Consider the following 17,690-nt stretch of genomic DNA (forward strand, 5'->3'; position numbering starts at 1 on the left):
CTTTATTGCTCTTGTTTATTTTTAGCTATATGATTATGAAAAGGGCCCAACAAAATGTGATTCTTTCCTTTTACCCTTCTTGCCAAAATATCAGGTATGCATGTTGACCGCTTTGCAGATTTGCGTAGTAACTAATGCAAAATCACCATGACTTTGGCAACACCAGAGGAGCAATTTTTATATAAGAGGGAACAATTTCTCCAGTGTTTGCTACAAACGCCTTTTCATCATTGCAATATATGAATTGTTCCAACTAGTCATCTCATTTAACAGAGAGAGGGGGGGGGGGGAGGGAGGGAGGGAGGGAGAGATAAAAAGATAAGTCTGTGTAGAGTGTTGGCAAGACAAGCCAATCGGGTACATTTTGTTGAAATCCACAATGTTACTTTTCAAATCTGTTTACAACTGAAATGACCGAAATATTTCATAATGATAAATGATTTAACTGAAGGAACTTTATGCAATTTACTTAACCACAATCCGGAACGATTGCATAGCCATTGTGAATCACATGGACCAAATGATTGCCACTTCTGTGACCCCTGGGGGGAGGCGGAAGTGGCGGAGAACTGTGATTGAGTTTAGACCAGTGTTTCTCAACTGTGGCGACTTTGTTTTGGTGCTCCCTAAAGTTGTCTGAAAGATAGGTGGCTAAATCAAGGTTTCAAACAACATAAATTAGATGTGCGGATTTGAAATCCCAGACATTTGGGCAATTCTGGGAGTTGAAGTCTGCATGTTTTAAAGTTGCCAAGATTCAGCAACATTAGTTTAACATGATCAGGTTCTGCTGTCAGAACTCCGCACAATGCAGGATAGCCATGCAGCTACTTTATAAAGTGTACTTTTCTGTTGGAAGACATCCCTTCAAGTTATATCCAATTCAAAAGCAAAGAATCATAACAAAAGAGAATAGAAGTATAAAACCCACCACCTTTACACCATTAGATGTGCTTTTATTTATGTTTATACCACACCTGTTATCTTGTGCATGTTTTGACAAAATAAATAAAATAAAATAAATATTATTTAATGTCTAGTAATTAATAGGAACATGTGGAAGTAATTAACAGGGTCATGTGGAAGGTCTTAAGCATAAAACTTATCAGGGAAGACTTAATGAACTCAATCTGTATAGTCTGGAGGACAGAAGGACATTTAAATATGTCAAAGGGTTAAATAAGGTTCAGGAGGGAAGTGTTTTTAATAGGAAAGTGAACACAAGAACTAGGGGACACAATCTGAGGTTAGTTGGGGGAAAGATCAGAAGCAACAGGAGAAAATATTATTTTACTGAAACAGTAGTAGATGCTTGGAACAAACTTCCAGCAGATGTGGTTGGTAAATCCACAGTAACTGAATTTAAACCTGCCTGGGATAAACATATTATTATTATTATTTTATTATTATTTATTAGATTTGTATGCTGCCCCTCTTCGAGGATTCGGAGCGGCATTTAAGATAAAATACAGGAAATAGTATAAGAGCGGGGGTGACGCAGCAGGTAGAGTGCTGTGCTGCAGGGCACTGAAGCTGTCTGTAGATCTGTAGGTCAGCGGTTCAAATCTCATCACTGACTCAAGGTTGACTCAGCCTTCCATCCTTCCAAGGTGGGTAAAATGAGGACCCCGATTGTGGGGGCAATAGGTTGGCTCTGTTAAAAAGTGCTATTGCTAACATGTTAAATAAGTAAGTAAGTAAGTAAGTAAGTAAGTAAGTAAGTAAGTAAGTAAGTAAGTAACTAAGAGAAAGAAAGAAAGAAAGAGAAAGAAAGAAAGAAAGAAAGAAAGAAAGAGAAAGAAAGAAAGAGAAAGAAAGAGAGAGAGAAAGAAAGAAAGAAAGAAAGAAAGAAAGAAAGAAAGACTAGATGGACCATGAGGTCTTTTTCTGCCATCAATCTTCTATGTTTCTATGTTTCTAGTCTGAATTTTTGTTGCAGTTTGAGAATTGGCTTTTGGGAGTTTCCTCACTTTCAGAATCCAAGCGAATGGATTAAGGTTGGCTGAACTGGAGAAAGAACTTTATACTTCATCCCCTGAGCCTACTTAGAGTCTCCATGTAGATATTTCTATTGTTATACTCTGCCATATATTTCAAACATGGCATTTTTCACGGTTAAAAAAGCCATTTTGTGAAATGCTTCCAGAAAGGCAAGTTGAGATTGTGATGTACAAGCTCCTAAAAGGAAAGGCACATTTGAAAGATAAGTGTAATGCAGGCAGATACGTAAAGACATGCGGTATGCAAACTGCTGAATAAGGAAGCTGGTGTTATTTTTGGTTTAAGAATAGCTGGAAAATCTGCCTAAGAAGATCTGACTCTTTCAACATGTTCCTACAATTCAAGGAACAAGGCTTTAACTTTAGTTGTAGCTTTCATTTGTCCTGGTCAGGAACTTTTGAAAATTTTGAACTTTGTGACATTATAGTTTTATTTGTTTTTTTAAAACTGTGTGACACATTTCTCTCTTTTTTCTCTTTCCTTTTTTTTTTTTGAGTGACACATTTATTTTCCTTTTCTCTGGTTGTCTTCTTTTAGAATAAAAACTAGAATCTACGTTTAAACATTCATTTTAAAAGACACACTCTCTAAACAGCTTCTTTTGCAATTAGATTCCTGTTGCTCCCACCGCTATTTATTCATTCATGTAATTTATTTATTGATTAAAGCTGGATAAACCACCATTAAAACCAATGATGTTGGGGGAAAATATGAAAGTATAAATATAAGAGAGAGGTATACTAGCAAAAGCATAATATGAAGTAAAAGTTAGATTATTTGCAGATCAAATTAGAAAATATTAATAAAACTTTGCCCTGCCTGTCTTTTGAGGCAGGGAATTCCAAAATTAGAAAAGTTTTTCTCTCATCCCCTTGAACTGTCACTCCACCACATTTGGGATATAGAAAAGGGCCTTTTCATCAGATCTTAAGGAACAAGAAGATTTGGCAAAAAAATTCAGCAAAAACATGCGATTTATGTGTGTGTGTGTGTGTGTGTGTCACATGTTTTTGCTGAATTTTTAAAATTAAGGGAGACTATTTTGGCCTTGTTCTGGCATCATCAGCTAGCCATACCCTTCCTGGGATTTGATCCTGCAGCATTAACCTCTAGGCCACAGGATCTGATCCCTTCAGCTTTGTACCAGGAGGGGCTATATGTTCTTTCTGTCGAATATACAGTGTGTGTGTGTGTGTGTGTGTGTGTGTGTGTGTCTATATATATATATATATATATATATATATATATATATATATATATATATATATATAAAATATATATATATATATATATATATATATATATATATATATATATATATATAATATAATATAATATAACATTACATTACATTACATTACATTACATTACATTACATTATATTATATTATATTATATTAGGATATGGCTAGCTGATGAGGCCAGAACAAGGTCGAAATAGCGCTATCCTAGTCTCCCTTAATTTTAAAAATTCAGCAAAAACATGTGATACATATGTGTTTGTGTGTGTGTGTTTCCTGTTGATATGTGTGTATTTGTGTCTATGTGTATAAATAACAACTAGACCATTCATCCAATTAAGCACAATATTAGTTGTCCTTTTCTTCCCGATAAGCTCTCTGGTTACTATATGATCCACTATCTGAAAAGAAGATGCTCAGCCCCATTTAAATAGGCGGTCTTGGACATGCCATGTAAGGTTCCCCCGTATTATTTGTAGCTATTTAATATAATTAATCGATGCTATTCCTTATAACAGTTCAATCCTTTGAAATCTCAGTGGGAAATACGACCATTCCACCTACCAAAATAGATCAGCTAGGCCTCCTTCTCAGTAGTGCTTTTTTCATTCTTTCTATGACCCGATAAGTGCCGATTAGTGATTCAAATCAGTGTTGTTAATGATTGCAAGAATAACCTGGATTCATTAATCTGCAGTATCAAGTACCCATCAATATAGTATTAGACGAACTCCCATAAAACACAGCGAGATCCATGGAATGGTGATTAAAACACGTTTAATGCTTAACTGAGCCGCATGGCAGTGTTGGATTAACATAAATTAAACTTTAAGCATGATTTGTAGTATTTGTAAGGAACAAAAAGTGTATTTAATAGGAATCAAGAAATTATGGCCATTATCTTTTTCACTCCCATACATATTCAGGCTGAACCTTTATATTCAATTCATGGGATATGAATTGAAACATGCGGGTTTCAGATATTTACATCTGATGATTTTTCCTGGGTCTGTTTTGGAAAAATATGTAAAGGAAGTGAGGCTAAAGGTAGTGTATAAATAATAGTTGACTAAATCTATTATAAAACGTATCCTATATTCTGGCTTCTTGACAGTTAAAAGCTTGCAAAAGGTGACCACATGACTTTGGGACACAACAATCGTCATAAGTATGAACCTGGTATTAAGCATCTGAATTTTGATCATATGATCATGAGGATGCTGCAAAAGTTGTAACTGTGAAAACTGGTTATAAGTATTTTTTTCCAGTGCCGTTGCAATTTTGAACAGCCACTAAATGAAAGTCAAGGACTACCTGTATGCTGGTCAAGTTGTTTTCTTCCTTCCTTCCCCAAAGCATCACTTAAATCTGCTCTAATACCTGTCAATGATGCTGGAGATATGTAAATATAGGATAGATATACAGTACATACAGGAATCTGTGTTGCAGAAGCTAAAGAGAGCAAAACAGACAGGGGGATTTGTGCTTTACCTTCAATAAAATTGTGGATGTCTCTACAACTCTACAATTCATCTTCCTTCCTTCCTTCCTCCTTCCCTCCCTCCTCTTTCTTTCTTTCTTTCTTTCTTTCTTTTTCTTTCTTTTTCTTTCTATCTATTATCTCTCTCTCTTTATTTTCCTTCCTTCCTTTTCTCCTTCTCTCCCTCTCTCCTTCCTTCCCTTCCTCCCTCCTTCTCTTTCTTTTTTCTTTCCTTCTATCTTTCCCTCTCCCTCCTTCCTTCCTTCCTTCCTTCCTTCCTTCCTTCCTTTTTTCTTCCACTCCTGCTTTCAACAAACTTTTTTCTGTCTCCTCTTCAGGTAGGTGCTGGATTAAACAGGTCTGCTAATGCAGGGACACTAAGGAACCCTGAAGCTCTGTTGGGATTGGAGTTGCCAAGGCCTTTATCAAGAGCCACCCCTAGTGACACAACCAGTGCCAGGACTTGCTTTGACTTTGACTCTTCTCCAAGGGCTTTGCAGAGCACCTTTAAGCAGGAAGGGAGCAAAGATGGAAGCTCTTAGGATTCCAGTGCTCATGCCTTGCTCCTTTGAAAGCCACTACCTGTAAGTGACACTTCCGAAGAGGGTGGGGTGGGGGTGGGGAGTGGAGGACAAGAGCCCTTTTGTTGAAAAGGGATTTCCTTAAAAAGGGACAGCAGACTGGGCTGCTCTTTAGCTTCTTGCTATCGGAGAAGATACAGCAGCTGCTGGGGCTGCCCGGATGAGATAAAGATAGCCGTGGAAATGTGAAAAGCAGATAAGGGACATATCTATGCTGTGGCAACATGTTCATTGCTGTTGTTACAGGAGCTAGAATTTACAGTTGAGATGAAACACAGCATTTTGGATTTAAACCTCTTGCCGATTGGGCAACCGTGTAGTATTTTTCCCAAGGCACAGCTTTTGTATAGGATTATTGATTGATTGATTGATTGATTGATTGGATTTATATGCCGCCCCTCGGGACTCCGGTAGGCTTACAACATATAAAATGAATAATACAATACAAATATTAAATCCAATTAATATAAAACCCACTAATCTACTCTGGGAGAAAGAGATTCCTTTTTTTATTTCAAGGAATGAGCCAGACAAGTTGGTCCCATTCTTTGTTACTTTATTTAGAGGGGGGCTGTTATACTTTTTGCAATCCTCGTGGTATCCACGATGTTAGCTCATCTGCTATTGTGACAATTCACACAAAACTTAAAAATGTCCTACCAAGTGGAGAAAAAAATAACCAAGTAGTTCTTGACTTACAACCATTCATTTAGTGACTGCAGTTAAAACAGCACTGGGAAAAGTAATTTACATCGGATTCTTGCACTTAAGCCTGTTTGCAGCATCCTCGGGGCATGCCATCAAAATTTGGGTGCTTGGCAACTAGCATGTAGTTATGACATCATTTGCTGAGTTCCCTGGTTCACGTGATCTCCACATGTGACCTTCCTAGCCAGCTTCCGACAAGCAAAGTCAATGAGAACCTGGATTCACTGAACAACTGTGTGTGATTTGATTGACAACTGCGGTGATTCATTTAGCAAATTTATGGCAAAAAAGGTTGCAAAATAGAATATAATAGAATAACAGAGTTGGAAGGGACCTTGGAGGTCTTCTAGTTCAAGTCCCCTCCTTATACCATTTCAGACAAATGTTTGTCCATTCTCTTCTGAAAAACTTCCTGTGTTCGTGCACGACTCTTAGCAAAAAAAATTCTTGATTAGCAATAGAAATTCTGGCTCCTATTTATGGTCATACATTGACCACAATACAAGTAGTCCTTGATTTACAACACTGTGTTTAGTGACTGTTCAAAGTTACGAATGTGATGAAAAATGTGACTTAAGACCATTTTTTTAAAATAGGAAAGTGAACACAAGAACAAGGGGTCACAATCTGAGGTTAGTTGGGGGAAAGATCAGAAGTAACGTGAGAAAATATTATTTTACTGAAGGAATAGTAGATGCTTGGAACAAACTTGGTTGGTAAATCCACAGTAACTGAATTTAAACATGCCTGGGATAAATGTATATCCATCCTAAGATAAAATACAGAAAATAGTATAAGGGCAGACTAGATGGACCATGAGGTCTTTTTCTGCCGTCAATATTCTATGTTTCTATTTTTTGGCAATTATAACCTTCACAGCAACTGCCTAACCCTGTGATCAAAATTCAGATGCTTGGCAATTGGTTCATATTTATGACAATTGCTGGGTCCCCAAGGCTATTATTTATTTATTTATCTATCTATCTATCTATCTATCTATCTATCTATCTATCTATCTATCTATCTATCTACCTACCTACCTACCTACCTACCTACCTACCTACTTATTTATTTATTCATTTATTCATTTATTTTTTATTTATTTATTTTTTATTTATTTTTTATTTATTTTTTATTTATTTATTTTTTATTTATTTTTATTTTTTATTTATTTATTTGTTTGTTTGTTTGTTTGTTTGTTTGTTTGTTTGTTTGTTTGCCGCCCCTCTCCGAAAACTCCCCTTTTGTGACCTTCTAACAAGCACAATCAATAGGGAAATCAAATTCGCTTAACAACGGAGTTACTGCCTTATCAACCGCATTGATTCACTTCACAACTTCACAAGTAAAGTTGAAAAATGTTAATCATTTAAAATAAATGTGTTAATCAAAGCAACCTTACAGCCAGGGATGGGTTCTAACTTACCTCGCTGCTGGTTCGCTTCCTCCTGTGCCATGTGGCTATGCCTCGTGGACGTGCACGTACATTGCGCAGTACCAAAAAATTGAAAAAATACCCCCCCAAAAGAAGATGGTGACACATGGGCAGTGCTGGAAATGTGGCTTCTGCGCATGCACAGAATGGAAAAAATGGAAAAAACCTCCCCCCCCCCCAAAAAAAATCCAGAATAAAACATGGCATTCTCCATGGACCTGCACTAGAAGGTCTAACACTAACTACAGAGCCGGAGTGGCGCAGCAGGTAGAGTCCTGTACTGCAGGCCACTGAAGCTGACTGTAGATCTGTAGATCAGCAGTTCAAATCTCATCACCGGCTCAAGGTTGACTCAGCCTTCCATGCTTCCGAGGTGGGTAAAATGAGGACCTGGATTGTGGGGGCAATATGCCGGCTCTGTTAAAAAAGTGCTATTCCTAACATGTTGTAAGCCACCCTGAGTCTAAGGAGAAGGGCGGCATAAAAATTGAATGAATGAATGAATGAATGAATGAATGAATGAATCTATCTATCTATCTATCTATCTATCTATCTATCTATCTATCTATCTATCTATCTATCTATCTATCTATCTATCTATCACAGAACTGGTTCCGTGATGTCATCGTGACATTACCAGTGGGTTCGGCCGAACTGGTCTGAACTGGGAGAAAACCACCTCTGCCTACACATCATTTAGAAATATCTAAAGGGTGGAGCAATCTGAAATATGGCTTGCCATTAATTTTGCACCCAGAAGTACACCCTGAGTTGGGGTGATGGTGGTTGGGTTTGTGATGTTATGTTTGATTCAATCACTGGTTTTAATAACCTGCAATGAAATATCAGGTGTATTTCCCTCAATATTCTAGGCCAGTGATGGCAAACCTTTTTTTCTTTGGGTGCCAAAAGAGCATGTGCACATGCTATCGTGCATGTATGAGTGCTCACACCCATAAATCAATGCCTGGGGAGGATGAAAACAGCTTCCCCCTTGCCCCCTTCGGAGGCCATCTGGAGGCCGGAAATGTCCTATTTACCAGCTTCTGGTGGGCTCAGTAGGCTCGTGTTTTGTACTCCCCAGGCTCCAAAGGCTTCCCTGGAGCCAGGGGAGGGTCTCCCTTCCTCCAGGAGGCTCTCTGGAAGCAAAAAACACCCTCCCAGAACCCATAGCCAAAAATCAGCTGGCAGGCACATACATACATGTTGGAACTGAGTTAGGGCAACAGCTCGCGTGCCAGTAGATATGGCTCTGTGTGCCACCTGTGGCACTCGTGCCATAGGTTTGCCATCCCTGTTCTAGGCAATGCAAGCTGCACAGTGACTGGGTTGGTAATTTTAATTATTGGGAATGTGCCCCAAACATTTAGTTCTAGCTTTTTGCTGGGCATTCTCAATCGGATGTATTTTGTGAACAAGAAAACTTTGTCCCCCGCTCGAAAGGGGGGCTGGAGTGATCAGTGCTTGTCTGCTTGCTTCTTATAGGCTTCTGCTGTTTCAGTCACTTCAATTAGTGCTTTCTTGGTGTTCTCCCATCCTTTGTTCAGCGTCTCCATCCACTCAATCAGGGACATTTAAGGTGAGAACTTCCATAGGTAGCTTAGGCCTGGGAACAAATTCCCTGCTGCTGGTAACTTGAAAAGGAGTTAGTTCAGTGCTGCTATGAACATTTTAAAATAGCATAAAGTGTGGCAGGCCAAAGACCCCAACTAAAATGGCTTCAGCCTGACACTAGGACTTTCCAGGGCAATACTAACCATTAAGTCTTTGACAGAATGTCTTTTTTTTTAAAGCTGGTTTGTTGCATCTCTACTTCATTACCTGGTAAAAGATTTCCAACCAAGCTTTGTGTCTCTGTAAGTGAATTAAGCATTCAGGCCAATCAACTTAAAGCATTTTACTGAACTGCAACTCATGCAAAAAGGGAGGGGGGAACCACCACCCTTTGCCTCCAGAGCTTAATAATTATTTAGTGAATGTTCTTGGGCCACGAAAGAGCCTCTCATTAGATTAACAAAAATACTGCGGCTGTGTAGCTTGAGAAAAATACAGGCATGGAATGGAAAAATACTAAAATGGGGTACAGAGTGGGTTTAATTTTTCACCCCCGATGGGTGGCATTTTGCGAATCTGAATCTGGGACACCATCTGAATATATGTACATGGGCATGTGAACCCTCTGGCCAAATTTGTTCAGAGAATCCTGGCAGGTTTCTGAAATTCAACCACCTTCAGATACATTAAAAATGTCTTGCATCATTTCAGTGGCATAACTAGATGGTGTTAGCCATGTTGATGAGGTGATGATGAGTAGAATGATCCAGCATATTTAGAACACAGAATAAAATATTAGAAAAATATTTTATTATATCCTGCCTTTTTCAAAGAGAAAAGGCTTTCCTTTCCAATTTTGATCTCAAAAAGGTAAATTGGAAGGTTACTTAAGGGACCACCTTCTCCCACATGAGTCCCAGCGACCGGTCAGATCCCACAGAGTAGGTCTTCTCCAGGTCCCATCAGCTAGACCAGTGTTTCCCAACCAGTGTGCCGCGGCACACTAGTGTGCCGCGGGACATGGTCAGGTGTGCCGTGAACCCGGCCTGGCTGGAACTTCCCTGGCAGTGATGGCAAGTGAGCTTTTGGGGCCCGGTGGGAGGGCGCCGGCCACTGTTGCTTCTAAGCTGCGTGGGCGTGCGCCCGCACAGCCATTAGGACCCCCCCCCACATAAATTTTTGAAGTGGCGCAAAGCCACGCAGTCCTGAATTGCTTTCTTCTCCGGCCAGCAAAGTCGGCTGCCCAGGAAAGCGCCACGTTTGAAAAGCGTGCATTTAAAAAGCGCGCCGCTTTCCCAGGCAGCCGGCTTGCTGTCTGGAGAAGCGAGCGATCCGGGACTGTGTGGCTTTGCTCTGTGATGACAACCACGGCGCCTTCAAGCGCCACCCTTCTTGGCGCCCCACCACCGGTTCCTGCAGGTAGAAGTCGGACGGGGGTACCGGGAGGCGGAGGCGGCGCATGGCCGGGCGCCATGGACACCTGGGAGGGCAAAGGGTTGAATGTGGCTGCTGCCTCTTAGGTGGAGGCGAAGGCGACGGCAGAGTCTGTGTTGGGGCCATGCAGGGCTGCTGATCCAGGGGGCCGCGGACCGGCAAGCCACTCTCCACTCTCTCTCCACTCTCTCTCTCTCTTTCTCTCTCTGTTGCCGGCATGGTGCATGAGAGAGAAAAAGAGAGAGAGAAAAAGGAGGGGAGAGAGAAAGCAAGAGAGAAAGAGAGAGAAGGAAAGCAAGAGAGAAATCAAGAGAGAGAGAGAGAAAGCAAGGGAGAGAGAGAGAGAAAGTGTGTGAGAGAGAAAGCAAGAGAGAGAGAAAGCAAGAAAGAAAGAAAGAGAGGGGAAGATAGAGAGAGAAAGCAAGAGAGAAAGAGAAAGAGAGAAGGAAAGCAAGAGAGAGAGAAAGAGAGAGAAAGCAAGAGAGAGAGGGAGAGAGAAAGCAAGAGAGAGAGAAAGAAAGCAAGAAAGAGAGAAAGAGAGAGAGGGAGAGAGAGAGAAAGAGGGAAAGAAAGCAAGAGAGAAAGAGAAAGAGAGAAGGAAAGCAAGAGAGAGAGAGAGAAAAAGCAAGAGAGAGAGGGAGAGAGAGAGAAAGAAAGAGAAAGAAAGAATGTGTGAGAGAGAAAGAAAGAGAGAGAAAGAAAGCAAGAAATAGAGAGAGGAAGAGGAAGAGAGAGAGAGAAAGAAAGCAAGAGAGAAAGAGGAAGAGAGAAGGAAAGCAAGAGAGAGAGAAAGAGAGAAAGCAAGGGAGAGAGAGAGAAAGCAAGGGAGAGAGAAAGAGAGAATAAAAGAGAGATAGCAAGAGAGACAGAGAAAGAGAAAGAGAAAGAATGCAAGAGAGAGAGAGAAAGCAAGAAAGAGAGAAAGAGGGAGGGAAGGAGGGAGAGAGAAAGAGCAAAAAAGAGAGGAAGAAAGAAAGAAAGAAAGAGGGAGAGAGAGAGAGGGAAAGAAAAAGGGAGGGAGAAATAGGGCGAAAGGGAGGAAGAGAGTTTTTTTTGTCCAAACTTTTTAGCCTCCCCGCTCCTCCCCCCGCCGCTCAATGTTCCCCAGGATTTTGTAAATGTGAATAATGTGCTGCGGCTCAAAAAAGGTTGGGAAACACTGAGCTAGACAATGTCGCTTGGCGGGGCCTAGGGGAAGGGCCTTCTCTGTGGGGGCCCCGGCCCTCTGGAATCAGCTCCCCCCAGAGATTCCTACTGCCCTTAACCTCCTTCCCTTTCGTAAGAATTTGAAGATGTACTTGTGTTGACAGGCACAGGCCTGGGGACACTAATCATCATCCCTTGAATGAATGCCTATGGATGAATGTATGTTGAATCGAAAGTATGTTGGTGGATTGGAATGTTTTTAAATTAAATTGGGGTTTTAGACTGGTTGTTTTTAGTTATTATTGGATTTTAGAATTGTATTGCTCCAAGTCCTCGGAGAGGGGCAGGATACAAATCGAATAAAACAAACAAACAAACAAATTGGGCTGAGAGTGTTATGGGAGTTCAGGTCCAGGTGCAGTTGGCTTGAACCTGGATCTACCAAGGTTATTCACATCTATTAATCTTGTGGAAGGCTAATCTTGTAAAATCTATCTCTAGATTTTAACATGACAAGATATAGTTGGTGATATCTTAGGTACAACCTTTTCCACCCTGAGCACTATTATGTAATTTGGGATGGTGTAAAAGATACAGGTAGTCCTTGACTTACAACCAGAGATGGTATTCAGTTGGTTCGGACTGGTTCGTCTGAATCACGGTAGCGGGAATCACAGGTAGACTCGCCCACGCGTCCACCCACTCCGGGTGCATGCGTGATTAAAGCATTGTGTGGGAGGCCGGGGTGCATGTGTAGAGGTGGGGTCGTGCTCACATTTGCAAACCAGTAGGGAAGGTAAGTGAAAACCGTACCTGCTTACAACCATTTGTTTAGTGATAGTTCAAAATTATAATGGTACTGAAAAGGAGTGACATGATCAACATTTGTATGCTTGGCAGCTGGCGTATATTTCTAACAGATGTATTGTCCCATAGTCATGTGATCATCGCTTATAACATTCCAGCTAGATTCTGACAAGTAAAGTCAGAAGTTGGATTTGTTTAATTTGTTTAATTCAATTAACAACTGCAATGATTCACCAAACAACTGTGGCAAGCTTGTCACAACTATTTCATTTAGCAGCAGAAATTTTGTCTTAATTGAAGTCAAGGACTACTTGTATATCAATATAGATGTAAAATAAAGAGTTGAAATTCTGTATGATTTTGCATTTTTCAAAGTGTACATTCTTGTGATGAGACAATCTTGGATATCTGTTGTATTATCAATGATAACTATATTTATAACAATTTTTGTAAGTGTAATCTTTGGCTAGATAAAATACCTCAGCCCTGAGTTTAGATACTAAATCTAAGTTTAGAATAATATTGTCCACAAAAAAATATATTAAAATGGCTAACAATCATGACATTTTAAGGAACAATATCACATTTGGCTATGAAAGCCTTTAAGTTTGAAACTCAGACTAATGATGTGCTTTCTGTCAATCACTAAAACATGCAAAACGGATTATCAGCCAAGTCCTGTCACAAGATATGCAAGGATTGGGGTTCAGGGGATAAGTGCGGGATTCACAAGATCTTTAGGAGTAAGGAGACAATTTGGGCAGTAAAGAGAAAAATAGGAGTCCAGGCCTTAACAATGGAGTTTAATACAGAGACAAGTGATTCCTAGCTTAGCGTCTAGTTAATAGCAAAGGTTAGTCAAATAGGGAACAAGGAATACTGTTGCAAAGAGTAGGCATGAAAAAATGATTAGAAACTTTTTTTCTGAAATCTGCGTGCAGATCAAGATAGTCGTAGTAGAATCAGAATTGTAGAATTGGCCACCAAAAATAGGCTGCTTTGATATTAAGGTAAGCAGTCAATGATCTATTAACTTATGTTTGGTGGCCAATTCTACAATTCTGATGCACAAAAAATATATCCCTGTAACTTGCTATAATGAAAGGTGAGACCACATTTGGAATACTGTGTTCAGTTCTGGAGACCTCACCTACAAAAAGATATTGACAAAATTGAACGGGCTACAAGAATGGTAGAAGGTCTTACGCATAAAACGTATCAGGAAAGACTTAATGAACTCAATCTGTATAGTCTGGAGGACAGAAGGAAAAGGGGGGGACATGATCGAAACATTTAAATATGTTAAAGGGTTAAATAAGGTTCAGGAGGGAAGTGTTTTTAATAGGAAAGTGAACACAAGAACAAGGGGACACAATCTGAAGTTAGTTGGGGGAAAGATCAAAAGCAACATGAGAAAATATTATTTTACTGAAAGAGTAGTAGATCTTTGGAACAAACTTCCAGCAGACGTGGTTGGTAAATCCACAGTAACTGAATTTAAACATGCCTGGGATAAACATATATCCATTGTAAGATAAAATACAGGAAATAGTATAAGGGCAGACTAGATGGACCATGAGGTCTTTTTCTGCCGCCAGTCTTCTATGTTTATATGTTTCTATGTGTCATTCACTTGAGATCCAGTATGGCCAACAGGAGCAAGACAATAAAGCAAAAATTTTACAAAATCCACTGGGATTTAAATAGTGGAAAAAAGCATGTGTTTCTCCTTAATTCAACTTCCCAAGTAAATTATCCAGCTGCAATGTGGTTAATTTATTTCATCACTCAGCATTTCAGAGCACAAGAATTGGGGGGTAGTGAAGCAAACTAATCCTACAATCTACAAGGAATTCATTTCTCATCTTTGGTGTTAAGAAAGATAATTTAAGAATGAATGAATACTGTGTTCAGTCACAGCACTATGCATTATATCCAGATGTAACAAAATGTAATGGCAAGTTGATGATCTTATTATCTGGTCTTAGGGGAATAATTTGCTTTTAGCCCCAATACCCAGATTTTCAATTTGGCAGCTACGGTATTTAATTTTTTTTAGTGCAAATAGATATCTTGCTAACATACATTACAGTGGTACCTCGAGATACGAGTTTAATTCGTTCCGGACCTGGGCTCTTAAGTCGAGCAGCTCTTATCTCGAACGACTTTTCCCCATAGGAATTAATGTAAATAATTTTAATTGGTTCCAGCCCTCAAAAAACTCACAAAGTTAGTCTAAATTATGCAGAAAGACATGTTTTTAATGAAGAAATGTACATGTACATATAAATGAATAATGAAGTTTCTTTCACTTAACTTGTAAACTTTCTTAAACTTTTAAATTTACATATGTTCAACTTCTCTGCCACCCAATCCTGTAGGACAGAGGTCCCCAACCCTTTTTGCACCAGGGACCGGCTTTAAGCGATCAAGAGAGGAATGGGTGAATGAATGGACGGAGGGTGGGAAGGAAGGAAGGAAAGAGGGAAGGGACAGGAACAGAGGAAGGAAGCAAGGAAACTTATGAAAGGGGAGAGTAAGAGAGGAATGAGTGAAGGGAGGGAGGGAGGGAAGAAGGTGGGAAGGAGAAAGAAAAGAAGAAATAGAGGAAGGGAAGGTAAAAGAGAGAAAGAAAAAGAGCAAGAAAGAAAGAAAGAAAGAAAGAAAGAAAAGGGGAAGGGACAGGAACAGAGGAAGGAAGCAAGGAAACTTATGAAAGGGGAGAGTAAGAGAGGAATGAGTGAAGGGAGGGAGGGAGGGAAGAAGTTGGGAAGGAGAAAGAAAAGAAGAAATAGAGGAAGGGAAGGTAAAAGAGAGAAAGAAAAAGAGCAAGAAAGAAAGCTGCAAGCACCCCCCCGAGCCCCCCAGGCCGGCTGCAACCTTTTAAAACACGCGCGCCGCTTCGCAGCTGTCTCCTGAAGCCGAACGCGGAAGTTAGCGTTTGGCTTCAGGAGACAACTCCTTGGCGCTTGTATCTCGAATTTGGGCTTGTAAGTAGAACAAAAATATCTCTCCCCTCCCAGCTCTTATCTCGAGTTGCTCTTAAGTAGAGCAGCTCTTATGTCGGGGTTCCACTGTATAGCAAATTTATCTGTTTTGGATAAGTTGAAATAAGGGAGGTTTATATAGTATGTTTGGGAAATTTATGTTGAGAATTATTTTTCGTAGATTTTATGACAAATGCATGAAATGCAGTTGCATATATAGACTTTACATATAAGGAAATCATGAAAGGTAAAACAGATCTTTTAAACACCAATCGAAATTTCATCAGATCAGAATATACCATTCTAGTGTAGATCATAAATCAATAGTTTCAAAATTGTAATGTAGTATTTTTAAAAATATTTAATTAAATAATAAAATTAAAATGCATTTTATATAGCTACAGTAAGTTGGTAAGCATAACTGTTTTCTGAATTTATTAATTCAGACTCCTTATACTGTCTGAGCTTAGTTATTTGCTTGCGAATGTTTCATTACTGGACATTATCAATGCTCATCTAGGCACTGATAATGTTACCTAGCTGGGTAATGAAATGTCTGAAGACAAACAACCAAACTCAAAGAGTAGCAAGGACTCCATAGTTCAACACTGAGCTACATACAGTATATTCTCTTCTACTGCTTTCTAGTTACTTTAGTGTTCATTTTTGTACTTTGAACCAAACTTTACAAAAACAAAACATGTGGAATTAAAATAGACCATGATTTTGGCATCTGTTTGTAACATAGTAATTGTCCATGATATTCAATCAATATATAAAAACAGCACAGCATACTTATTATTAGGTCCTTGGCAGAGAAAGAGAAAATATTTTTAAGTTTTTAAAAATATAGCTGTAAAACTTGCCGATCAATAGGATGATTAATCCAACATAACTTGATAATTCCCAGTAAAGTATGAAATATTAAATTAGATGATGGAAAAAATGCAGCTTGTTTTATTATGATATGCAGAATCGTTGATTAAATTCAATCACTGTGCTTTTTTGAATCTACAGTATTACATTTTACCATATTATATTTTATAGGTCATTTAATGTTTTGTCCAACAGCACACACTAGTGTTGGCACAAGATAAATTCACATGTAGGTTTCAGGTGTTTAAATTATGGTTTGCTATTCATATGTTACAAAACAATATGTTTAATACAGATTATAGTTCTGAAATATTTAGTAAACCATGGAAAGATTCAGTTGAAATAATAATTTAGTTGTTCTTTTCTGCCACCACAAATAATATATTAATATTTTACTTGGTGAAAGACATTACACTTCATTTCAAAAATAAACAAATAGAAATCTGAGATTTATTTTTTAAAAAAATTTCCATTCATATTTATATTGAAATGTAAACCTTGAACTACAACCTAGGGACTTACTAGAGGAATTCATTTAATCAATGAATTCTGAGAAAATGGTTTTCATTCCTGACACACATATATAGATGACTTAGAGATATAAATGTATAACAAGAGTGATAAGGAATTGTGAATATTTTATATGTAGGTGTGATTTTTTTTAAAAAAAATATCCAAATTTGTTGGGATAAAACATGTAAAAATGTCAAGAATAAAAATATCTTGTACAGAAAAAAATACAATAAGGAAGAAAAAGAATTTTGGTACTTAAACTTCTGCTCATATATTTTTAAATAGACAAAAAATAGTACATCACTTTATGACTCTGTAATTGATTATAGGGATGTTTAAAGGCTTTACATTTAGGCAGGAAAAAATAAAGATACAGTACAAGAACAGATTAGGCGAAACTAATTAAAAATAGTAATTGTGAGAGGGATCTTGGAGTTCACTTAACTATGAGCCAGCAATGTGCTACAGCAGCCAAAAATGGTAATATTATCCTTAAAGGTATAAAATTAAAATCATGTGAAGTATTAGGACCGCTATATCAAGCCTTAGTAAGGCCATATCTGGAATACTGGAATACTGCATCCAGTTTTGGTCACCATATTACAAAAAAGATGTTGAGACTATGGAAAAAGTACAACGAAGAGAAACAAAGGGCCTGGAGGCTAAAACATATGAAGAATAGTTGCAGGATTAGGATATTGTCCCTTGTTAAGATGCATTTCTAATATATAATGCATTGCCTGGACAATTTTTTTCTGTATTTTGAATAACAATTTTATACTGTGCACTTTATTTTATATATTTTTATTTTAAATTGTGAACTGGCAAGAGATGCTTTTGAGCTGGTCAATTTCTAATTCTAAAGAAGTCAATAAAGAAGTGCAAAATTAACAAAATGTAATATGTACATTTTATGTTAAATGAAAT

General features: G+C 38.5%; 1 protein-coding gene across 14 annotated transcripts in view; it reads left to right on the plus strand.

The window, feature by feature from the left end:
* Positions 1–17,690, plus strand: part of MITF (melanocyte inducing transcription factor) — a 217,959-nt gene that overhangs the window by 105,433 nt on the left and 94,836 nt on the right. For 2 of the 14 annotated variants that reach the window (XM_070738198.1, XM_070738199.1), the window contains exon 1: positions 5,102–5,306. The exons of 10 other annotated variants lie outside the window; for them this stretch is intronic. In XM_070738198.1, the coding sequence (XP_070594299.1) occupies positions 5,251–5,306 (56 nt within the window). In that variant the 5' untranslated portion in view covers positions 5,102–5,250. Of the gene's footprint in view, positions 1–25; positions 95–5,065; positions 5,307–17,690 lie in introns of those variants that run through there. 2 more of the 14 variants (XM_070738206.1, XM_070738207.1) reach the window with 2 other exon arrangements.

This window comes from Erythrolamprus reginae, chromosome 2 (assembly GCF_031021105.1).
Source record: "Erythrolamprus reginae isolate rEryReg1 chromosome 2, rEryReg1.hap1, whole genome shotgun sequence".
In the NCBI taxonomy this organism is placed as follows: Eukaryota; Metazoa; Chordata; class Lepidosauria; order Squamata; family Dipsadidae; genus Erythrolamprus; species Erythrolamprus reginae.